This window comes from Aspergillus nomiae (assembly GCF_001204775.2).
Source record: "Aspergillus nomiae NRRL 13137 chromosome Unknown contig00006, whole genome shotgun sequence".
In the NCBI taxonomy this organism is placed as follows: domain Eukaryota; kingdom Fungi; phylum Ascomycota; class Eurotiomycetes; order Eurotiales; family Aspergillaceae; genus Aspergillus; species Aspergillus nomiae.
The window spans coordinates 188,523-212,875 of record NW_015378061.1 but is presented as its reverse complement, the minus strand read 5'-3'; the positions used below and the strand labels follow the sequence as shown (position 1 = coordinate 212,875).

Genomic DNA, 24,353 nt, shown 5'->3' with positions numbered 1-24,353 from the left:
GAAAGTATATCAGTCCCATACAGGCCCCCAGTAATCATTCTCCCCCTGATACGCCTCGTCATACCTCTGCGGCCGGGGATGATGGTAATCCTCGCGTGATCCTTGCGGCCAGATCGGAATAGCACAGAATTCATCGTCACGGTACCCACGACATTCTTTCCACACCGTCCAGTCCAGATACCCCATCAAGTCCCGAATAGTAGAGATCATAGCCTGGGACTCGGTCTCCTTCCTGACAGCCATCAGTGTCGAGCATATCCGGTGATTGACAGCATACAACGCTCTGTGCGCCAGGGACGAATTGTCAGTGGGGAGCGGAACGAACTGCGTAGAGCAGAGCTTGATAGCCTGCTCGTCATCTTCGCTTCGAACATCGATGAAAGGCGCCATGAGGCGGTCAATCTGGGCGAGTATAAATTCACGAAGATCAGAATCACCGTGATGATGTTTCCGCCGGAGCAAACCATGTATAAAACGACCGTATTTCTCAACAATCAGGTCCGCGACGGCCTGCCAGTTTACTGACCGGTTACTGGGATCGTGAGTCAGCACCAAATGCGTCAGGTCATCACGGATAGGCTGCAATTCTTCGGGCGACAAGTGTGTCAAACGCGGCAATTTGCTATCTCCCGGGAACAAATCGAGATCGTAGCTATAGGCCGTGACAAAATGATCGTAGTTCACTCGAACCCGCTCACCCCCGATACTGTGGAACCGAGACGTGACTGCTCTCAATAGCTCACCGGGCTTACCCTTCGGCTTCCCTTTGCCATCCTTGTTTGGCCCCTGCTTCGAGAAACCAGGCTGTCTGACCTGGGTCACCCGCACAGGTACCAGGTTTACCTCAGGGTTGCATAGAATGATCTCAAACCCCGCCGCCATGCGAATTACGCCATCGATCCGTCCTTTCCACTCCGTCTGCGCAATACGACAGATGGCCTTCGCCCGCTGATCTTCCATCCGAACACCACCATGCAGGGTATCGTTGAACAAGATACGGTCCTGGGAGTCCAGGGTCCCAATCTGCGATTTGCCCGCCGAGGTCCCATCGATATAAACAAGGCGTAGCTCCTTGGAGGTTAGGAAGGTATGAAGGAACCCTGAATCATCCACAGGTGTATCCTCTGCCGCCATCGCATGCTGCAAATGCTGGTCCGGAAGCATGTCCGGAGACGGTCGTCGAGACGGAAGAGCAAAGACCATCGCATGGTCGGGTTCAAAGGCCATCCACCCGATCTTCTCGATAGGGTCTGACCGGGCGTTTCCGTGGTAGAGCTGGATGCCTCGGGGACGGTGGCTAGGAAGAATGACATGCCATTATGATGAAGCGACGAGCCCCACAGGCGCATTGAGGCGTGAATCGCGTTGAAGATATGATTTGCATTGTGCATGGCAGCACTGCCGGTCAGAAGGAGTGCTAGAGTTGAAAGTATTATGTTCGCATGCATGAGGATGATGTGTGTTTGGGATGGATGCTACGGGTCGTAAGTAGATGGTGCACCAGTGCCGTATATAAGCTGACACATAACACTATTATTCACTGAGAGTAGTCTAGTCCACACCTACACTTGCGCTTCTTCCTCTTTTATTTTTTTTGTTTCAACCCTTAAGATCGCCTCTTGCCATGGTCGAACCGTGGAATTCCTTAACGCCGAGCTCGGCATCAGATTCGGATATAGAAAAAGACGCTAGTACTAGTCCATTTACAGTCAGAGATATGTACTTCCATGATGGATAACGAGTGTATTGCTGCAAGTTTAATAGCCGCTAATCACATATGCATATTCCTTTTCTTCATCTGGGAATATGCATTACTGGGACGTCCATAAATAAGACAGAGCCAAAATGATGGCAGCACTCACTGTTGCTGATACCGGTTTCTAGTTTCAGTTCCCGAATGGCATCTTCAGATTTGAACGGGTAGACGATAAGCTGCTTCGGTATGAGGGCGGCGACTCGAAACAAGGAAAAACTGGAAAATGGGATACATATGTTGCAATGTACTTGTCGTTAATATACGTATAGTGTATGCTTTTTCTTGCTTGTTGGTCAGCATAGATCCGGCTAATTGCCTCTCGCGAGCGTATAGTTGATACTGTCCGACGAGACTCAACATAGTCAATTGCTTCTGACAGAAAGACTACAGAACCTATCCACATAACAAACGCGCATAAGGATATCAAACACAAGTACCCGTTCTAATCTAGCATGATCACCACTAATCAAAAGCTTGCTCTTTCTCCATATAGCTATGCACCGTAGAAGCCACCCCATCTATTAAGATCCATCGCTCCATATTCGAACAGGTAACGTTTGGTAATATCACAGCCCTGGAAAGTACCGTACCCTCCGGATGGTAGATTGTGCCGCAGTATATGGCAGTTGGATGATCGCCTCTCGCCGAGGGGTCAAAAACATATATCGCCCGGAATTTGTACGGCACCTGGCACCCCCCTTGAAAGACGCTATCCCGGAGAATAGGAAACTCTTGCCGGTGTTTTTGGCTCTGCTTTTTGCAGTCTGGATGTGAAAATTCAAAGCCCTCGTGATTACGGTAATTATGTGGATACGCCCCGTCCTCATCGGCCGCTACACTCCTGTCAGCGCCAGCTGCGGTTTGATTAGTTACATTCTGGGTGTATACCTTACACTTCACCGTGGCTCCTGCCATCTGCAAAATCACACCATAAGATACAGCTTTGTGGACATTAATTCCTTTCACCACGACGTTGCCTAGCTGCGGTTAGTGGATTCTCAATGACCTGATTGAACGATTTACCGCATTTCATATCAAAGTCTGGATCAAAGTCTATAAGATTGACGGGAGCCTCATTGGGGAGATCCGCAGCTGTTGCAAGTGGTACAATAGCCGTTGCGGAAGCGAGAGACGCGAGCCAGGGAAGTTTCATCTTGGATATTGAGACAGGTTGAATGTAGTTTAAAGATAACGGTTTGCAATAGTTCCGGCCGTGTGTTCAACATAAGACTGCTTTATGGACTAGTGCTATGAGAAGTAAATGGAGACTTATATAGAACGTTGAAGAGGAAGAAAACTCTTGATGCCATGCTCTTTCCTCCCCTGGACCTTCCCAATTCGCAGGCATGCAGTACTCTGAACATTTAGCATGTCCCACAAATTGACCCAACAGTCAACAATCGAGAGATTCATGAGAGAGCAAGCCCTGGACGAGTTAATGGGGTCTCGCCCTGGTGTTCATCCATGCTTTCTGATGTGGTGGCTGTAGTCATAAAAAGTGGTTAGAATTGCACTGCAGGATATCAACCCATGCCACAGCGGTAACTTTGAACTTGGTCATCTTCTAGGGGTTTAATATGGCGTTAACATAACAAGCAATTTGTCGTTATCGCTATGCAGTTTAAGTCAATTAGGATTATCATGTCTCTCTCTTAGGAGTGTGTGGTGACACCATGGCCCTTTGTAAAAAGAGAAAGAGAAAGGAGAAGGTGGTACAGAAACTTGTAGAGCAACCAGGCGGTGGAATCCATTGTGTAATTATTCTGGTTGCGTAGTGATATTGAATCTAATGGCTTCCAACCAAGGTCGAACAACCCCAAGCCACGCTAAACATGGATTGGTATACAATATCATTCCAAGAAAGATTTACAGTGAGATATTTTTCTCCTACCACATTCATTGTAGTGCATACAACAAAGAGAATCGCCTTTCCTATCCGTCCTAGCGAGCTTTGTGAAAGCTGCTTTGGCCACTCTAAGTGTCACGTCCAAGTACAACAGTGGCTGAGTGGCTGAGGCTCATGTACCAAGAGGCACAATATTTTGTTACATAATCTAAATGATGAGAGTGATATCATTTCAATTACTATACATTCTTTTTGTGCAGGTAGATCCAGGCTATCTAAGAGCCAACTAGCTATTGGAGTCGTCGAGAATGTCTCGTACACATAAGCAACTATTCTAGAGGCTGGTGAAGTAGTGGATAAAGATATAGACCGCGCATCATTTACCATACAGAATAAGCTGTGAGACTTTTACCATGTCTCTATGCCTCGTGTCTGTAGCAGATTCAAGGCTTTCAGATGAAAACACAGCCTGGGTAGGATGATGGAAATATAGGATCATTCTCAAGAAAATAAAGACTCATTGAAACATAGAAGATACTTTTCTTACTCACCTAACTCAATACGACTGGACCTTGTCAATAGCAGAGCACCTACTTCTTTTAGACGGAGCCAAGGTTTCTAGTCACACAATAATGGTATCAAGCTGACGAAGGTATGAGGGATATTTGAAGGTGACGTCCCCACTTCTAAAAGCACAATATATGATCTGCCAATTCGAAAAGAACATGGCTACTCCAGACTATTCTTTCTTCCCAGAGGGAGATCCTGTTCGAGATGAATGGTTTGAAGCCCCACTTCGCTTGTACCGCGGCCATAATGAAGAGCACAAAAAGATGCTAGCCGAAGAACTCACTATCCTCAAGGCATTTTATCATCATCTGATGACTGCCGAAAAAGCTGCGTACGCGATAACTCGGCCAATCTCAGACTCATCAGTGCCTTTCCTTAATACCTACGAGGATGACTCCATTGCTCTTTTTGGGCTATGGACATGGATTGTGAAAGCTTTGCAACAATGGCCTGCTTCTCGCATCCCTGACCTCGTCGCACTCCTAGATGCAATATCAAAGGTTCCCGATCTAATTCACCGTGGTGAAGCCGTTGATGACGAGTATAACCACATGGGATGGAATATTCTTCCTTACTTTGGCGCGATGTGGAGAGATGTTCATTGGAGGGTGCCAATGGATATTCTTGAGGATTATCCGGACACGGCGACAAGACTTCACAAACGGGGACTGTATATCAGAGCTCAGGATGTCGAATCACGACTTGTTGCGACAGGGATCTGGGATTTATGGAGAGCGATAGATTATGTGATATGGACGCTGGAGATGAAGCCCAGTCACGATTACGCGGAAGAAGACAGGAATGGAGCCCACCATCACGCTCTAGCGTTTCAAACCCTCAAGCTTGATTTTCAGGTTCCGGCGGTTGCCTGCTGGATTAAGCATAATGGGCAGAGAATGTATGAAACCATCGCCAGAGATGGGCTGAAGGGTAATCCAAATATCCCGACGGTGAGTATGCATTTTGACGAGCATGTCGGACGCTGGGCATTCTGGAAGAAACGATTGCTAGAGATCGCGAACGGCCCTGATGATTTTACAAGAAGAGGGGCACAGGTAGCTTTGGGATACATGGATGAGACCACAACCTCTCTGACGGATCACTAGTTGTCAACTAAACAAATTGATGAGTTAAGTAGTAATGCAGAATCGGCTGGACAGTGGCATTTAAACATTCTCAGCTCATCAGTCCTCTTTTTTCTTGTAGCCATTGATAGTACCTCCCTCACCTCCTTTTTGAACCGCAAGATATGCTCATCCAATTGATCATAGTCTTCCTTGTCTCAACAGCTCAATGCCTCACATTTGTCCAGGTACCCAGAAATTCACTCTACCAAAGCCGGTCCTCGACCACTCGCTCGAAATTGGTAGAAAAACAAGCTTCCCTTGCTTTTTTTTAATTTATTGTGAAGTAGCCGTGCGAACGTCGTTTTGCTGCTAGCGGATGTTCCTCTGACGTGGATGACGGGGTGTGATTTGCTGAGACTGATCAACTCGTTCGCTGTGTCCTGGCTTAAGACGATGGTTTCACTGTTGGCAATCATTACAGTTCAATATTGTGACATATGGTATGAAGCTGTAGGGATATGATCATACATTTCCGCTGCATATTCTTGCTGGTGATAGGCCTGTTCTGTAACAGTGTGTTTGCAGCAGGTGCACTTTTCACTTTGGTCTGCAGTCCATGGATTAGTTTCCAAGAAAGGTGGCTTTTCAATAAATTCTCTACAGCAATAGCCTTTTCCGTGTGCTTAGTACTTTCAAACTACGATCATAATATGAATATAATGTTATGTCATAAGGTAGAGCTAAAGGTAGCTAGCTGGATCGTTGTGCAGAGTTATTCCGGTAGAAAACCTCCAATTAAAGCATAGAAAAGGACATACAGCGACTATTCTATGGTGGAGCGCATCTAGCGTCCACTACTCAGTTGTGCGCACCAGTTCACCGTCTGCCCGAGACTCAAGGGCCACTTCCTTTGATACGTCTCCTAACTTGATACCAGAGGAATCTAAAATCCGAATGCATCACTGGTGAAAAGTTTGTGAAGAGACGAGTTGGTCTGAGGAAACGCAAGGGCATCTCTGCGAGGAGATAACACAGACGATGAGCCAATACGCGTTAGTCAGACTCAACCCCCTTAAACCTGTCTTTCTAATCTCTGTTATCTTCTAGTAGAAGCATGGAAAACCGAAAGACTTCCTGGACCGGGTTAGAACCCAAGGAGACTATGACTGCCAGGCTGCAGGACAAGGAGACTCGAGGCCGCGCCCAGCATGAAAAGTATGCCCACTTGCTTAAAGGCCAGCTGCCCAAAGACATGTTGGGTGTGACCCATCCCTCAGTCATGGCCACTTCTTTGGATCTAACTGCAATTCGCGTGCTGGAGAGCTAGAGTCGTTCTTCCAACTAAAGCTTGCCGTCAGAACGATTTTCCAGTCCCATCTCAAAGGGAGATAGCCAGCGAAGAGAGCTCTCGCTGCATCAAGGATTGCAACTTTGGTGAGGTCGAGGATAGCAATAGTTCGATTGAGAATGTTGCGGAGTCGGTATTATGTGCTGATGAGTGGAGTGAGAGCGAGGAAGACAACGCAGATAGTGACTATGGGTACGACTAGAAGGATGCTACCGGTAGCGACGATGATGATGACGAAGATTCCGATTTGGTGATAGACACTAGATGTGATTGACGATGATGAACGGTGGCAAGTGTTTGAATTGATCCACAAGGGGATCGAATCAAACACTGTCCACCTTTGCTTTGAATGGTCGTCGCATTGCAGAGCACTTGTTTCTGGCTTTCTGAGGTTTATGGTTTGGTCTTGATTTTTACCGGCGAAACGCGGAAGTTCCTATCATAGGCGGGTTTCACAGATGCCTTTGCCTTATGATGCTTTCCTCAGCATCACTTATCTTATGCTCGAATATATTTCTTAAAAGAGAGAAATCGCCTGAGTCATTGAAAGTTGTTCTATCGCTGAGATTCTGGATGAACTGTATCTGATTTAACAAGTGATAGGTAGAGCCTTACTCGAAACTACTTCTCCGTAGGTTCAACACCATTCGCTTGGGCCTGCTGCACCATAGCGCCCGGGAAGCGAGTGCCCCTGTTCTTGACCTTCTTCTGTTTCTTTTCCACAACTGGAGGGGGGTAGGCCTTCAGAGTAATCTCTTGCCATTCTGGAGAGGCTTGGTACGCCGCTTGTATAGGTGCCATAAGGTCGACAAGACCCGCTGCTACAGCAGGCTTGAGTAATTGTGGCGTTAACTATAGGGTGCTTATGTTAGTTTCTTTTGTTTGAAGCTCAGAGTGCCACGGGAAGACCAAACATACAACATCGTTCGCATAATCTTCCTTAAGCTGCTTGATATCGGTGTAGATCAATGGCTCCTCCTCCCTTCGCTCGACTCGGAACTCCTTCTTGCCCTTCAGATCAGCGGCGGGTAGGAGAACATATTCCACTAGTGCGATAACTCCATTATCTTCGACAACCCGAGGAGCTGCTTCCGCTTTGCGAATTTTCTTTGAGATGCTCTCGGCTGGGTCTAGCAAATCGATCTTGCTGTCTGTTCATTTATTAGTACTCAGCGACCTTCTGCGAAATCGGATGGGCTAGAGGGAGAATCACCTTCAACGCTAGAACTCATCTTAGCACCCTTCAACCCGCTGATCATGGGATTGATTAAATGTGCGCGCTAGATGCAAATTCATCAGTCTTTAAAAGGTTTCTCATCAAGATTAGCGGTAGTCATACCTTTCGATAACCAATCTTAGGCAGCCATTCCACGGCGGCGGTAAAGAGCTTCCTCTGGTCCATACCTCCTAGCTGAGCATCAACTTTGAGATGCTCTTCGTCGAGCACCTGAAGCACCGGGTAGAGAAGACCACTCAATGGAGCATTGTCGGTCTGTTTGACAACCTCTGCGCCAGCCTTCTTAGCATCTGCCTCGGAGATCAAACTTGACAAGCGATACACATCCATGACATATTCGGGGCTTTTTTGGTAGGAGCTGCCAAGAACGAACTCGAGCTTATCAGTAGGCACGCCTACCGACTCGAGGATCGCCGTGATGATCTTGCTATAGTATTTCGCACGGTTCTCCACAAGCTCAAGCGGCGCCTTCAAGTTGTCAAGGAAGGCGTGGACATCGGCGAGCAGGACAACGACGTCGCAATGTGCACGGAGCAATTGAGCGATTTTGAGCGCAGCGAGGAAGTACCCGACGTGTGGTCTTCCGGTGGTTGCCGTACCTAATATCAACCACAGGTTAACTAGAGCCTGATTGTTGTATCTAGAATGACTTACCCCAATAGATTCTGGGGTTTCTCTTTTCAATCAAAATTTGTTCAATCAACTCCGGGTTCAAGACCTCCGCGAGGTTCTCGCGGATAAGGTCAAACCGTGCTTGTGCTTCCGAGTCCATCGCGACGAGTCAGAGCCAGAAAATGAGTCTTTTACAGAGGAGCGCAGGGAAAGATAAAGGCGGCGCTGGTGGGCTGGTGGGATGGTTTTCTGCGGCGGGGGAAACCGTCGGATCAACAGTTGTTCCGTTGTCATTTTTTGAGTCAGAGCGACAGGCGGTCAGGGGTGGCAAATAAACATCTTCATTTAAATCGGACAAAAGTCCGGTGCATTCAAGGTCCGTGCGACATGGCTTTATGCATAGTCACTCTTCGTTGCAAAGCTTCCACATGCCGCTACTCGATATCGTCAAGAGAGGGACCGGTACAAGGCACCTTTTTGTTAGCAAAGTGCCAATATCACGCAAAAACCGTCAATTCATGAGAAATTTGGACAAAACTGCGAGTCTACAACTCAGTACAAGCGGGGTATCATATCATAAAGCAGTCAGGCAGAGGCTCGACAATGCAGTAAATAGCCACATTCATCCATCCACGCAAAACATTCTTAAGTAAAGTCCATCACGGCGACCGCGGCCACTCCAATTCCCTCGGTCTATTATCATTCACGGGACTCCCGAGATCCCGATATGGTGCAATAGGTGACGCCTCAACGGTTGTCATGGTGTTCCGATCCCCAATATGAAACTTCTTTGTAGCGAGAATGTCCGTTCTACGCAGTATAAGTTTCTCGTACTGTACTAGAAGAGTCAAGGGAAACTTACACCATAACCAACGGAAATAAGCATTCCATCGTATACGCAAACCGGTCAAACTGACCCGCCACCGTCGTGGCTGTTTGCGATGTGACCTGCAACGAATACGTAACTGCGCGGGTGATCCCGATAATGCAGAGGCTAGCAACGCGCACCTCAGTCGTGCGGAGCACATGCCGGAAGATCATTCTTGTGAAGGACAGTTTAGGAGAGACGTGGTATGCCTTGTGCAGAAGACGAATAAGAAAGAAAGAGGTGCACGTTTCGACCAATGCGATACTCGCGAAGTAGCCGACATGTAGGCAGTCGATTCGGTGTTGTAATGGACCAGCGGAATGAGAGGACACGCCTTCTTCAGTGATTTCAAGGACTCTGCTGGCGAGTATAGTCATTCGGATGGCGCAAATTACAACCATGAAAAACCAGAACAGGGAAAGGAAGAGTATCCGGGTCCTGTCCCGGAGAGTGTGTAGTAGGATTTGGTAGCTGTAGAAGGAAAGGCCTGCTTCTTGGACCTTTGTCTGGTTAGTACGGTATTAGGTTGCTAGAGCTAACTGAGTGATTAACTCACCAGCCAGAGGATATCGGCAATGGCACTGGCAGCTGCTCGGTCTCCGGGAGGATGCGATGTGTAGAAGGAAAAGTAACAGAGTCCGTTGGCCACGGCACCAGCAGCGGAGACGACAATGGGGATGAAGCTCAAGGGGCTGGGCCGTGTGATGAGCATGGCCCAGATACTCAGGAGAGTTGTGAACAGTCCGATGCTGCTTAGAATCGACCAGCTCAACTCATAATAGCTGGCGACCTCCGGCGAGGTACCAGATGGAGGGTGGGTATCCATTGCTTCGCTTATAGTATATGTCAAACGAATGTTCTAACGGCAGATACTGCTGGAGCCCTCCCACCCCCTCGGCATTCCTTTGAAGCAGGATCACGAGAGTAACGAATTTGCCCTGAGATAGAAAGACAAGAAACAGGGGGGGGTTCGCGTAATTATACTAATCGTGTTCTTCAGACTTAATCGCTAAAGATACCTTGCATTGTGACACCAAGAGCGTGGAGTTCATTCCCCGCATTATCCACACCTCATGAATAGGGCGTCCGCGATAATCTGGGGAAAAACTGGGGTCGATCCACGCAGGACGGATGAAATGCCGCGTCCAAATATTAGCCCTACCCACGGATAATTTAATCCCAAGTGGATGGCTGCCGAGCTTTAACGGGTATTTCTTCCGTCAATCTCGTACGCTTCTCACCCATTAGCCCGGTTAGTTGAACTGGTGGGCTGTGCGTGTCATGTTCCTGCTTACGAATACGCTAACCCGGCTTAGAATGACTCGAATTATGATTTTTACTAGTGTGGATGTTAGCCTTAACTAGGCTGGCCCCGGGGATTCGGTAGATATCCCCGTCGTGGCTTGGGGACAGACTCCATAAAGCCGAGCATAAAATAGGCTAATAACATATGCCAAGGCTAAAGAGACATACGAAACACCCCACAAGAAAGGTTTAACATTCACATAAACTGTTTATCCTATTTCCTCCCGTACTCAATCAGCTTAATTAGCAGCAAGCACACCCACCGCCCAAGCCGGCAGCGTGAAAGTAAACTTGCCATTCGTCGCTTTCACGTCCGACTCACTGGGCGTCACCAGAGTCTGGCTATCAGAGTTGAAGGCCTTCGGATCACTGTCCGCAAGAACCGTCAATTTTCCGCCCGTCTTCCCGGGGGTGGACACGCTGATCTCCTGGGGATCAGCTCCATAGTTGGCCAACTTCACATAATATTTGTCTCCGGCACTGGAGGCAACCCAGTAAACAGGTCCGAAAGCAGAATCAGACGTCACGCTATGGATAGTATCTCCACGGTTTACAGAGAACATCTGCTGCACGTAGTAGCTGGTAGTCTCAATGACCGTGCTAGGGTTCTGTGTGAAGGCAATGAGATTCGGCTATAGCCAAGTCAGCTTTCCAGCGAACCCTTGTATTTTGTGAGGGGCAATCCACGTACTGTCCACTGGGTAGAGTTCACTAGTTGCAAAAGGGGAGCATACGCTGCCATCTTGACCACATCGCTGTTCCTCTCAATGCCGATCATGTACACGGCCTCAGCAACAGATCCCTGCATGAAGGGCCAGGCATTGTCCTGCTGGCACGAATATTCCCCAATGAAGTACGGAACGGAACGATCCTTGTTATCGAATTGGCTGAACTGCTTCACAAGGTTATCGGCAGTATTGTAGTTATGATAGTCCACCCAAGCGCCTTCCGGCAGCTTACTAGGCAGACAGGATGATTGGTCGGTGCTGGCTATGATGGTGAGATCTGGATAGGTAGCGTGGATGGCATCGTAAAAGGCAGCAAACCGCTCTACGTAGGATGCACAGCCGCCACCTAGCATATCCTCGTTACCGATCTCGACCATGGTAAGTTTCCAGGGCTCCTTGCGCCCGTACGACGCACGAAGGGAGCCATATTTTGTGCTCGAATCGCCAAGTACGTACTATGATCCTGTCAGAGTCATTCCTGATAGCAATGGGGTACGGAACTTACCTCAAGCTCATTCAGCACGTCATCAATGTAAGGCTTCAGGCGTCGCCAGTCATCGGTGTGTTGCCACCGGACTCGAGAGCAAAGCCAGCCCATACACCTAGGACCGGGGTAAGTCCCATATCCTCGCACCAGTAAAAGTATTCATCAAGGCCTGATTGGCTTGTTAGGCTTAGTCTATTAGCATAATTAAGGTACACTTACCCAGTCCGTCTGTGTTGTAGTATGACCAGTCGCCTTGGCGTCCGGGGCGGTTTTCCACGGGGCCGATCGTCTCATTCCACTTCCATCTCAAAGCTTCACTCGCGCCCTCGCTGTGTCTGTTAGATCGTGTCCATCCAGAGTACCTGATACCAGAAGGTGAAGACTCACAGGTTGTTACCTCCAGGAAATCGCAAGAAAGATCCCTTCATGTCTGCCAAAGGTTGAGCCACCTGAGGCTTGAGCCCATTAGACCTGCAAACGATATCAGTACGATGCATCACGGTGGAGAAAAAAATCACACAAACCTTGACTTGTACGTCTGAGGGAAAAGCTCAAAGAGCCCAAAGTTCAGCGAGGAACCTCCAACCGACGCTCCGTCAAGCGTGAGCTCATAGAGCACAGCGCCATCAGGGGCCTTCTTGGTAGGAATCTTTGCCGTGACCTGGGTAAAGTTGCCTGAGTTCGAGGATTGCGAGATCTTCGTCGAACCATACTCGGTACCTGTGTTGTTGCCCACCAGTCGAACCGTGATGTCACCGGAGAAATCACCCTTGATCCAAAAAGTATTTAGGAACTCGGTTCCATCTACTGGAACACCCCAATAGCCTTCGTTGGTGAATCCTACAGCACCAGTTGCACCCTTTTTGACGTCGAGTTTCAAACTATGCGGGATGGCTTCAGTCAAGGGATTCTGCGCGTCAACGGCGATAGTGGCATCGCCGACGGCAGCCCACGCAGTCAGATCAGGATCGCTTCCCTGCAGGCCATTATTGCGTAACAGCTGTCCATAAATGCCTCCATCGCCAGAGTGGTTAATATCCTGGTTTCTCTATTAGTTATAACGTCCACTGTATGGGGTGTCGGGGTTGCCTACTTCGAACATGAAGCCATACAGAATGGGGCTGGAAGAGTTTCCTTTCTCTGTGGAAACCTCTAGAGAGACACCATACACATTCCGAACCAAAGAAAATAGGAAGGGAAGGGCACTGAGCCCCGAAAGAGTCGAGAATGCCACCATTGCTTTATTCCTGATATGTTACCTGAGACAGGGAACATCATTTGAGGGTCATATTCCATGGTTTTATATTCGCCTTTGAATAGATAATTAACCGTTCTCGGGCCTTGAAAATTGGAGAACGAGGCAGGAAGCCGTACGGCAGTGATGAGGGCATTCAACCGAGAGTGGAGAGAATATGGAGAATGCGGAGTGCCCGATCATACTGTGATGTGAGATACCCACACACAAACATGCAGTGCAACGTTTTACAATGACAGCCAAGGCTATAGCACGCTGAAGCCTAAGTCATAATACCTGTTTTTTAGTAACGCTTTCCACCGTTTAGTTTTCAGCATAGCCCACCGTCATACCCGGAGTGTATCCGAGGTATATCAACAGTTCCTGGGTGGACAATAGTGGATCATACGACATGTCGATCTTTGTCCATTTGCAGTGAGACAGCGAGTTATTCCAGGTATCCAAATATCCCAAAGCCAGGTACCACTGTAAAACCTCGGAGAAATATAATCTACACCCGCTGTGGTACAAGAGACTCACGCCCACCGATACCCCGAATTCTTAGGGCAAAACAAGCTTTATGGCTGCCATTATACCGCTGCCCAGCGATTTCTTGTGTTAAGGAGGCGTCCGGGTGGGCCGAACAAAGAAATTCAAGGGCGTCCAGAATAATGAAAAGTCAGGCACCAAGCCACCATCTGGATACTCCACCATCGCGGCCACAAACCGAAGAAAGCAAAGCGCTGTGGGCAATATCGCACCGGTAACCCCTTCTCACCTGCAGAATCTTGGCACGACTCACAGGCGATTGGCTCGGTCCCAGCTTAGGGCCAGAGAGTAGTATAATTTAGTTCCTGAGTCCATGCACGATGATGTCGGTTGTGCATTCCCCCTCTTTCTTTGTCTCCGCATGGGTTCTGCAGGGCGACGCTCAGGGCAAAACCCCGGCGGGACGGGGGGGTTCCCTGTCGATCATCTCGCGGGACTACGAGTCGTGTGTCTTGGAAGTCTCACACGGCTATCAAGAAGCCTATGGTGTCTGGCGCTATGCATGAACTGGTTGTACGCTTGAAAGGGCTTAAATTGGTCAGTCCATATTTCTCGTGGCTACAACTCACGGGTCGAGTCAGGGGTGAAGAGGAAGCGACAGACATCATAGCCGCCGTGCAGGCCTGCGACAAGTTGCAAGCATACTAGTATCACTAGGAAGCGAACATCAGGTGGCGTATCCCTGGGACTATTGGCATACTAATGGGCTTTTGGACTATGCTAGGTTGGGATGGTCCCTTAGTAGGTCCAGGATATATCATGGATGTGTTAACATGTACCAATTGTTGACGACATACAGTACAAAGATATATATTGTTCTGATGTGCAACACAGCAACAATAACTATTACTCCATAATAAAACATCAAATATTATCGCGATCAGCGGTCACAGAATACTAATATTAGTGATACGATAGATTTGTAATGCATCACAAAAAGGTGTAAGACCATTGATAGAGGAAGACCGTGAAGTATTGATAAGCGAAATTTCACATTTTGGAACATTTGTAATATTAATACAAATAAGAGATCACTCTTTCAACAAATCCTCGATGGTCTAACGGTCATGATTTCCGCTTGTCATCTCATATGAGAACAAGCGCGGGAGACCTGGGTTCGACTCCCAGTCGGGGAGATTTCTTTTTGCGAGCATTTTTTCTTTTCCCTCTTATTTTGGCTGATCGTATAAGGCGGCACAACCTGTTTTCCACTTCTATCTCTGCCTTCTCTCTAGAACGTATGGAATCCATGCAAGCGTTGCTGCATTGTTCGGTACTTCTTTATCTAATGTTTGTCTTCTCCCGGCTTTTGTTGTAGTATCTCTTCCAATTACACATGAGATAATTACTAGTTGAAACAAGCCCTGGTCGCTTGAACCCTTCATACACATATGTAGGAGGATATTCGCGGATTATCCTTGACCGTGGAATAACAGCCACTGTTGGATCGATAACCCGTTAGGTGGTTTTTAGAGTGGTTGGGGTACTCAGAAATTCTAGCACTACTTGTCTCCTTACAGTGGAACATATCGGAAAAATTACTATAAGTAAGGCCCTCTCTACGACATGGTGGTGTAAAGCTGTTTATATCTTCGCCGGATAACAGAATGATTCTACTGTGGGAGCAATACTCTGTATCTTAATTATCAAGATTTGAGATCGTGGAGAAAATCTGGGCTCACTGTTTACCACGATAAATATATCAGGTTATACAATTATATACTAATATTCGGTTCTAGATATTGGAGAACCGTATCCTATTACATGTTGAATGCGAAATATTAATGTTAAGTCACCCGAGGGTCATCAGGAGCGCGATTCTGGATGGTAGTCCAGACCGTCTGCGTGCTCCTGTATTTGCGGCAGTTTCGGCGGCAAATCGCTTTCAGGATCATCCTGGATGTCCTTGTTGATAGGAGCCTCTGGAGTGGGGTTTGGCTCCCTCACAAGGCAGGAAGCATATGTTGTGAAGGGCACGCTCACCCAGAACACCACAAACGCGACGATCAGGTTAGCCATGAGGGAGACGTTCTCGCTGGCGCCAATGCCGAATGCGATAGCAAAGCCCAGACTCTCGAAGGAACGAAGAATCCCAGTGGTGTATGCCAGGACATCGACATGGATATCATATGTTCCCAGGATCCAGTACGTCCACACCACTGATGCCTGACTTCCGACACTAATTCACCCAATACATCAGTAAGGAGTCTCTGTTGCCTTCACAAGAAAATGGACTTACCCAAATAGACAGTACGCGGCGATCGCCTTGCCGTATCCAGGGTCATAGATATCCAAGGATGGGGTAGGGCTTTGCTTCTGCAGGTCGGTCTGCATGACAAAATTCAAAACCCACTGCGGGATAAACACAGCGACCATCGTCAGCCAGCCTGCAAGCGCCGTTCCTCGTCTCGTTCTGAAGATCTTATTTGAATCTAACAACCAGCCCCAAAGCACCGTAGCGACAATACCGACAATGGTTTGGACAAATCCAGCCAGTGTACGGCCCCGGACCGAGAAGTACTCCGTCAGATAGTTCCCCTGGTAGGTTTGACTCCAGCGCACGGTGATGAAGATAGGAATCAGAAGCAGCATGTACTTTTGCTTTGTTGCTTTCCAAAATCCCTTTAGTCCTTCCTTGAGTGAAATACGATGTTCGTCGGAGCTGAATGTCGGCTTTGTTCCGTCTTTGCGAATCAGCTTGTGCGCGGGAGCGACGGTTAACGCGAGGGGGAGACCGCCGCAGCTGAGTCCGATGAGAACGAGGTATGTCTTAGGGCTGATGCTGCCCTTGCTGGATGAGTCCATGTTGAGCGCGAGTTGAATGGCGTTTCCAATGACTGATCCGAGCTTGTTGAGGGCCATCCAAATACCGACTATCGGCCTCGTTAGCAAGTGTGTGTCTTGCTGGAAGTCATGATCCAAGATCGATAGCACCTACTGTAGGTCCCGCGGTTCTCAGGCTCGGGATAACCCACAGCAATAGCGGCCTCCGAAACCCATAGCGCGGCGCCCTATACACAAATCAGCACCCAAACTTCTCCTCTCATCAGTCAGAAAGTAGCATACCGAGAAACCACAAGTCACCGATCCAAGAAGCAAAAACCACTGGGTTCCGAAAACACTGTTGCAATACAATGCTGCGAAATAGGGCACATAACCGATTGTCCCGGCGACCAGCACCCACTTCAAACTGAACCTGTTTCCGGCGATCGAGAACAACGGACATGTCACGATCATGATCACGTATGTGATGACATTGGAGGCATTGACGAAATACGGGGTTGCTAGACCACCGGCTCCCAGTCCTATCGCAAGATCAGTTACTGCATTCCTCCCTTCCTCTCTTCTATCCTTTCTTTCTGTTCCTTTTTCCTTTCCCCCCCCCAGGCTGGCGATAGCGATAAGAAACTAACCGTTCAATGCATCCCAAATACCGGGCTGAGTAAAGCTGATCAGACCCAAGGCAATAGCCTGATACAGGGTCCCGCGATACCAGCGGTGCAACGTCTCCCAAAGCCCAGCCATGGTCGAAAGCCAGAGAACTCGGACAAAGACATGGCGATTAGCGATGCGAGTCGATATTTAGTATGCAGACAGGTTTATCCTCAGCAATGGCCAGGGCCCCCACTCCGATGTCGTGATCGCGGCCAGCGCTGCGATAAGAAGACATTTGCATTACATAGGGCGCGGGATGAATTCCATGTGTCATGAATACCCACTTGGTGCCGGCTCTGGCGCGAGGCCGTTGGACGCAATTGCCGGCGCTGGCAATTAAGCGATGAGGAGCCCCAGTCCGCGCCTCCCAACTTTCTTTTCCACCAGCCAATAAGTTGAGTTCTGCACAGATTTAGTCGGCTCCCTTGATGGATACGCCTGGACCTGCCCTGGGTCGTGACTCGTGAGTCATTTCCTTTTGTATTTCATTTCCTTTCTGGGCATTTTTTTTGATGCTTTCCTGACTAGTGACTTGTATTCTGCGCGATCGGATGGGTTCGCGGCACATGTGGATAAGGGTATTGCCCTATCAATACTAACCATAGGCCTTCTAGAAACACTTTAAAGGGCTTTAATCGTCCAACCAACTGTCCTCTGTCATAGAAGAAAATAGTGTCCTTAGAATCATCACTCGTTCCTGACTCGAATAAAGATTCAATATCAATGTTTGAGTTGAGTCTCGGGTCCAGCTCCAGGCTCAAATTCACGCATATATCGAAATTGTAACCCAGATAGAAAACGAGATGAGGATTCTGGTTCCTCAGCGGACACCTAATCTAGGCGGCTAAAACGAGTCTAAGGCAGGGTCGATCACCGGGTAAAACTGTAATATAGAAAGACCTTGAGAGAGATTGATATGTCAAGAGCCTCATACTTGCGCTTCCCTGGACCAGACGCAGATGGATCCTGTGAGCCCCACATATAGGAGAGCCCATGGAGAACTATATATGAAGCTGCCTTTGGCCTGGACGTACTCCGTAGAAGCCGACCGTCTATCTCACTTGATACCTGTACAGCCTGGCCCGCATTTGGCACTAGTGAGCCTTCCCAGGATCGGTCATTGGAATAGGATACGAAAGTGTGCAGCCCCGTGCAGCCCTTATCTTCATGGTAGCTGCCGTATGCAGATGAACAAATAACAATTGATAACAATCGATGATTTGAACCGTCTTTCTTGGTGCCGACAACTCTCTCAGCTGAGCTTGGCTGACCAAATTTGGGACACAACCCCATAACTATAGCTCATCTTCAGGGTCATAAGATGGAAGATATATTAGTGAGACCTTTCGATCATGTAGAGCTGCAAAGATAGATAGTGAACAAGGTCGAGAAGATAATACAATTGAATGTGAGTGACCCTGAAATTTACTTAGTTGTTGAATGCATGAAAAAGGGGCTAGGGGTTAGTGATATCATCCGCCATAGTCTAACCATTGTATATAAAAATGACCTATCACGAATGCGAAACAATGAAAACATACACTGGAGCATAATTCCACTATCTATGATAGTTCTCAACTGAAACTCTATAGTAGAACACGATATTTAAAGAATGTGCAGATTTGTATCATGTCATGTCGTATTCTATTCTGGTCCATATCAATCCATACAGCACGCCAATGCCCATTCTAGAATACCTCCTGTCTATTACCACGTACCCAATTAAAGAAAAATACTCATTTCCCCCTCACAAGATAATCATTCACCGTTTTCCATATCCCCTTGACACCCTTCTCAATCTCAAACCGCCCATCATAAAGCGGATAGACAACCACCGCCAAGAAGGCAAAAAACTGCCAAATAATAGCAACCGTAACCCACCCCGAGAAGAACGACTTGGTGAAGATATAGTTCCGGTAAAGCGGCATAGGCCACAAGATAAAAGTGATAAGAACGAGGACTACGAAGATCACCCACGCGATACGAGACCAGCGGTATAGTTCTTTCAGCGTTTCGTCGCTGAAAGGGTGACGGATATCGTCTAGGCTCAGTTGTGTCGGTGACGCGATAGCTGGCGCTGATGAAACGGCAAGGGTTTTCTCGTCTGCTCCAGTTCGCTCCGGGTCATTGGTGGAGGTTGTTTCGGATGGGGGAGATTCAGGGCGAGGGCTGGGGGATTTTTCACTCGACTGGTTTTCCTTAGAGGTTGGCGCGATGGACGGATCGGAGGCATGGAGTTGTTCCTCGTCTGCGAGCTCGATGCGGAGGAACTCACGCCAGTCGAATTTGTAAGGCTTGTAGAGCGATATGATGACGGAATAGAGGCTGGGGAGAAAAAGGATCCAATGGCGCCGTACAGCGCCGGCAACCCCTCGCCGGTGGTGGTCATGTTGACAGTGCCGTACAGGGACTTTGCGCTGGCGAGCCAGATAGCCAGGCCGGTGAAGAAGCCTAGGACGGGCGAAACAATTGCTGCTAAGCGAGTCTGGCCTGACCAGAAAAGTGTGAGTGCCAGAGGAATAATCCCCGGGCAGGAGAGGATGGGCCGGAAGTAGCCGATCCAGGTCATGTTTGCACCGCCGTAGTTCAGAGCAATCGAGATGCCTGTGATGAAGACGGCGTGGAAAACGACCGAAATATGACTTACACGAAGGAGCCTTTTGTCGGACGCTTTTGGATTGAAGTATGTTTTGTAGATATCGAATGAGAGGATACTGCTGACCGCAATCATCGAGGATGAAACCGTGCTTGTTAAAGCCATGAAGAGCAGTATGAAGAAGGCGACAATGCCCGAGTCACCGATCAGGGCCTTGACTAGATATGGCATTACCATGCCGGCATTTACCTCTGCACTGGTAAGAGGGCCCGGGTAGGTTGGGAATAGCGGCGTGTTATGCAAAGCGCGTGCGGACAGCCCAAGAACTGTCCCCAGACCCCAAGGGATGCCGAAGACAGCTACTGCAGCTAGGTTGTAAGCTGGCACAGTTGAATTAACCTCGCTTGCAAAGGACTTTTGCCAGAATGCTGTATCCTATTGACCACATGTTAGCATAACAACCCTTTTGCGCTACTGTGCCGTCTCAACCATACCATGACCACGAGAGCCAGGTTGCCAAATTTCAACACCAATCCCCAGATAATGGCATTTTTGGACTTCATCGTAAGCAGCGATCCTTCATAGTTCCCAGGAATATAGTTCTCGCTAGCGGTGGCCACCACCTTTTCATAGAGACCCCCAAGTCCACCCACTGCGGGATGGGTCAGAACCGATAGGGTAAAGTAGATGATGAGGATCAAAGCTACAGCCGTGTGAAGGAAGTCCGTGAGAAAGGTTGCCTTGAGACCTCCGACTGCGGTGTACAAAACCACTACAGGATGGCTAGTCAGTTGTAGTTCCTCTCATGAGCTACTGAAATGCTCGGAACTTACCTCCAAGCGGGATGAGAATCGTAGCTGCGACGAAGTGCATGCCAGACACTCCATAAATCAGTTGCGAGCCGGTCAGAATCATGGATGCACATCCAAAGACATTATTGGTGAGATTCAACACGATAAACACCAGGTGGCCGATCCACCCGTATCGCATCTTGATAATTTCGAGCGATGTATGAGCGTAGGGCACTCGGATCTTGGCCATGACACCCAGTGCAGCCATCAATGCGATTTGGAAACAAAGGCCGGATCCCCACCACTAAAGCCATGTTAGCACTGTCTATCCAGTGGAGGTATGAAGTGAGATGACTATACCAGAGGCACTGCCAGACCGTATCGATAGCACATCGCTGCGCACAACACCGTTTCGTTGATCCACATCCATGAGGAAAACACCGCAGACGCCGTTAGCCCTGTCCCTACTGATCTATTCGCTACCATAAACATCTCCGAAGTGGCCGAGTCTTCGGAGAGATACGCCTTCTGCACTTTGATCGCGACCAGAATCACCCCGCAAAAAAGGACCCCCAGCCCTATAAGGAGGCCATAAGCTGTGCCTTGCGGGATCAGGTCTATCCCCGCAACGCCTAATTCCGCTACAGTCATGATGATATTGAGTGAACGAGGGATGTAGTAGGGGGCAAAGGGTCATTGATGTAGCAATGCAGAAAGAAATATATGAAAGGGTGTCGAGAATTAAAGCTTGCTGCGACCGTGAATATTGCCGATCGGGGATTTACTTTATGTCAACAAGGACTCCTACATCGCTACTCCATTTTTTTTCTTTTGTGTGCTTTTACCTTGTTCTCATTGACCTAGCGATTGCATTCGGAGCCTGGCCGACACAATGGCCAATGCCATATGGTTGAGTTGTCACGCAGTCAGTGGTAGATATTGCGTTATGCGGCACTAAACGCGTGAGCGCCGGTAGTCAAACGTGAGTAGCGTCTACATGAAAGGAGCACCAAATCCCGTTGACTTGATACGAGCATGTGGATTGGGGATAGTGCAGAGCTTAGACGAGCTTAGCCAAAGAAAACGCGAATTGAGGTGAGCAATGCATGGATGGGATTGCGTGCCTGCAGGGCGCTATGACGACTCGTGCGGCACCACCGGATGAATCGCGATAACGGCAGCGGCCCCAAAATGACACCAGAAGCAAACAATAAGATAAAACAAGAATGTGTACAGCTCAATCCTCTTGCATAGCTTTGCTCGTGTGTTAGTGGGTCCTCAGTTTGTCCTCTATCACCGCTCCCGTATACCGGTTGAATAGACGCAGACGCCGTAAGCCAAGCAAGATGGCAAACATCAACAATAATATGAAACAGATCATATTGAATGCCTTCGTGATGAACACCCCGGGCCATCTGGCGCCGGGGTTGTGGAAACACCCGAGAAACAAGACCGACCAGTACAAGAAACTGTCGTTTTGGACCGACTTAGCGCAATTGCTCGACAAGGCAGGGTTCCATGCCATGTTCATCGCTGATACCCTGGGCCCATACGACGTATACAAGGGTCCAGCCAATGTAGTCCCTGCATTAGCATCTGGGGCACAGTTTCCGGTCAATGACCCACTGTACCTGGTCCCAGCCATGGCGGCAGTCACAAAAAATCTGATCTTCGGCGTGACTGCGAGCGTAACATACGAAAAGCCATATGCACTCGCCCGCCGACTATCCACAGTAGACCACCTCAGCGAAGGGCGTCTCGCCTGGAATATTGTCACGTCTTATCTCGACAGTGCGGCTCGCAACCACGGCCTCAAGGAGCAGATTCCTCATGACGAACGGTATGCGATCGCTCACGAGTATATGGAAGTTCTCTATAAGCTTTGGGAAGGCAGCTTTCGAGATGACGCCGTCCTAGATGATCGCGAACAAGGGGTATATATCGCCAGTGATGCGGTGCGACAGATACATCATAAAGGGAAGTACTTCGACGTACCGGGACCCCATTTCTGCGAACCCTCACCACAACGCACGCCATTTCTCTTTCAAGCCGGCGTTTCGGAAGCTGGAAATGGCTTCGGAGGAAAGCATGGGGAGGCGATCTTCATCGGCGGCCAAACACCCGAAGCGTCCGGGTGACTGTGGACAATATTCGCAAAGTTGCAGTGCAGGAAGGACGCGACCCCGACCACATTAAGGTTATTGTTGGTATTAACGCCATTGTCGCCGCGACCGATGAGGAGGCAAAGGCAAAGCGGGAGGAGTATCTCAAGTATGCGGACGAAGAGGGGGCATTGGCGCTATTTGGTGGGTGGACCGGAGTCGATCTCTCAGGCTACACCGATGACGAGGACTTCCGATTTAGCGAATCTCCGCGTGTTCAGTCGATTGTAAGGCGATGGTCTGCTACCGTGCCCGGGGCCGACAATCTTCCTTGGACGAAGAGGCGAATTGTCGAGTACTTAAGTGTTGGGGGACTTGGAGCGAAAGTCGTCGGGAGCCCCATAACCGTCGCTGACGAGCTGGAACGATGGGTAGACGTGTCAGGAGTAGATGGCTTTAACCTGGCTCACATTACCAACCCGGGGACGTTTGAGGACATTATAGAATACTTACTCCCTGAGTTGCGACGAAGAGGACGGTTCCGAAGCGCGGTAGGAAAGGAAGGCGCCACAGCCAGAGAAGTTTTCATCGGATCCCGCAGGCTCCCAGATGATCATCCTGGGAGCAAGTATGGGTGGCATGCTGGCGAGAAGCTACCCAAGTATCAGCTGGAGGAAAAGAATGGAGAAGAGGTATGATAGAGGAGAATGGATGACGCTTGCACAACAGGGATAGTATTATTTGAGACAAAGTGGAGCTAGACATGCCTGCTTGCTTGAATGCTGGAGATAATAAGAATAAAACTACCTGCAGCGAACCTTATGCGGATAACGTAACAATAGTACCGCTCATTGGAAAGCTGGTTTAGTCTTGACAACTTGAAATAAGCATGGAAGAGTCGCCTGGACAGAGACCACCCTGGTTAGTACTGAACAGAATCATAGGCATTGATGGGGTGAAACACGATGTCCACCAGCATTCTATCTCCTTCAAAAGCCCTGTTCAGACCGGGTCAATGGCGAATGCCCTGTGATACACGTGCAGTAAGACGCGACGCTTGTATCCAATGATCAGTGAAAGACACAGTAGGCCGGGCCAGAGCGATGATTTAGAGAACCTGATTGCGATCGAGCGACTACTGAGTTCGGGCATCGGGGCTTCCTGTAAACTGACGCTAGCTCCATTTACCACATATACTAGTCCCTGGTCACAAGCGCGAGATTTGGGTATTTATAGTGCACTTCTAACAGACATAGGTTGAGCTGTACATACCTGCAGGCTAATCATACAACGGTCATAGGTGCATGTAACGAGCCAATAATCTTAAGACTCGTTTGGAGTTCCCAGAACAGGTATGTGGTTTCTGATAATCCAAGACAAAATTATCCTCTCCGAGGAGCGGCTTTTCCATTGAGACAGCCCAATGTTGGGCAGATCTCAGGGTATCCTTCCTGTGTTGTCGTGGTAGAAAGCTGATGGTGACGGGATAGGCCTTGCCCCGAAGCCATTTTGTTTAGCGTCCATGTGAACTATCGACGTAAGGGAGCCACCGCTAGGCTACAGGAATAGCCAATATGCTCTACAGTTCTGGAAGGATTGACGATTTAATTTACTTTTCACTAATGAAGCTTTCCAGGGAACACTAGGTTTGGAGTTCGTGCTGTGGGGTATAAGGTGCACCCAATGCACTAGTTTGCTAGTAGACCGTGGACAGACGAATGAGTGACGGAAGATAACCACTGCACAGCAGAATAGATTACACCGTCGAGTCTAGCGATTTCTAGTCATTTCATGGCTGGAGGGGTTGCGCCTTGAGTGGGAC

At 48.7% G+C, this 24,353-nt stretch overlaps 8 protein-coding genes across 8 annotated transcripts; 2 read left to right on the top strand and 6 right to left on the bottom strand.

Moving 5' to 3' along the window:
• Nucleotides 1-9: 9 nt before the first annotated feature.
• On the bottom strand, nt 10-2,909 carry ANOM_000803 (uncharacterized protein; the record flags this gene model as incomplete). Its single annotated transcript, XM_015546061.1, has 7 exons — nt 10-1,297; nt 1,342-1,417; nt 1,635-1,749; nt 1,816-1,932; nt 2,342-2,589; nt 2,650-2,733; nt 2,780-2,909. 7 exons carry the CDS (start codon nt 2,907-2,909, stop codon nt 10-12), a joined length of 2,058 nt encoding a protein of 685 aa, XP_015411937.1.
• A 1,418-nt stretch (nt 2,910-4,327) lies between these two features.
• On the top strand, nt 4,328-5,278 carry ANOM_000802 (DUF3632 domain-containing protein; the record flags this gene model as incomplete). Its single annotated transcript, XM_015546060.1, has 1 exon — nt 4,328-5,278. One exon carries the CDS (start codon nt 4,328-4,330, stop codon nt 5,276-5,278), a length of 951 nt encoding a protein of 316 aa, XP_015411938.1.
• A 1,930-nt stretch (nt 5,279-7,208) lies between these two features.
• On the bottom strand, nt 7,209-8,596 carry ANOM_000801 (tyrosine--tRNA ligase TYS1; the record flags this gene model as incomplete). The annotated part of the gene is made up of 5 exons (XM_015546059.1): nt 7,209-7,439; nt 7,506-7,738; nt 7,801-7,867; nt 7,927-8,423; nt 8,479-8,596. The coding sequence occupies 5 exons, from the start codon at nt 8,594-8,596 to the stop codon at nt 7,209-7,211; spliced, it is 1,146 nt and encodes a 381-aa protein (XP_015411939.1).
• A 499-nt stretch (nt 8,597-9,095) lies between these two features.
• ANOM_000800 (uncharacterized protein) lies at nt 9,096-10,130 on the bottom strand (the record flags this gene model as incomplete). Its single annotated transcript, XM_015546058.1, has 3 exons — nt 9,096-9,246; nt 9,299-9,804; nt 9,861-10,130. 3 exons carry the CDS (start codon nt 10,128-10,130, stop codon nt 9,096-9,098), a joined length of 927 nt encoding a protein of 308 aa, XP_015411940.1.
• A 718-nt stretch (nt 10,131-10,848) lies between these two features.
• ANOM_000799 (alpha-N-arabinofuranosidase A) lies at nt 10,849-13,061 on the bottom strand (the record flags this gene model as incomplete). The annotated part of the gene is made up of 8 exons (XM_015546057.1): nt 10,849-11,241; nt 11,301-11,792; nt 11,843-11,875; nt 11,938-11,993; nt 12,044-12,153; nt 12,212-12,295; nt 12,349-12,863; nt 12,918-13,061. 8 exons carry the CDS (start codon nt 13,059-13,061, stop codon nt 10,849-10,851), a joined length of 1,827 nt encoding a protein of 608 aa, XP_015411987.1.
• A 2,352-nt stretch (nt 13,062-15,413) lies between these two features.
• On the bottom strand, nt 15,414-17,132 carry ANOM_000798 (uncharacterized protein; the record flags this gene model as incomplete). The annotated part of the gene is made up of 5 exons (XM_015546056.1): nt 15,414-15,786; nt 15,847-16,480; nt 16,546-16,618; nt 16,674-16,912; nt 17,021-17,132. 5 exons carry the CDS (start codon nt 17,130-17,132, stop codon nt 15,414-15,416), a joined length of 1,431 nt encoding a protein of 476 aa, XP_015411988.1.
• Nucleotides 17,133-18,778: 1,646 nt separating this feature from the next.
• Nucleotides 18,779-21,080, bottom strand: ANOM_000797 (sodium:solute symporter family protein; the record flags this gene model as incomplete). The annotated part of the gene is made up of 5 exons (XM_015546055.1): nt 18,779-19,367; nt 19,400-20,073; nt 20,133-20,410; nt 20,472-20,733; nt 20,790-21,080. The coding sequence occupies 5 exons, from the start codon at nt 21,078-21,080 to the stop codon at nt 18,779-18,781; spliced, it is 2,094 nt and encodes a 697-aa protein (XP_015411989.1).
• A 695-nt stretch (nt 21,081-21,775) lies between these two features.
• Nucleotides 21,776-23,229, top strand: ANOM_000796 (xenobiotic compound monooxygenase, DszA family; the record flags this gene model as incomplete). The annotated part of the gene is made up of 2 exons (XM_015546054.1): nt 21,776-22,410; nt 22,479-23,229. The coding sequence occupies 2 exons, from the start codon at nt 21,776-21,778 to the stop codon at nt 23,227-23,229; spliced, it is 1,386 nt and encodes a 461-aa protein (XP_015411990.1).
• Between the last annotated feature and the right edge of the window lie 1,124 nt (nt 23,230-24,353).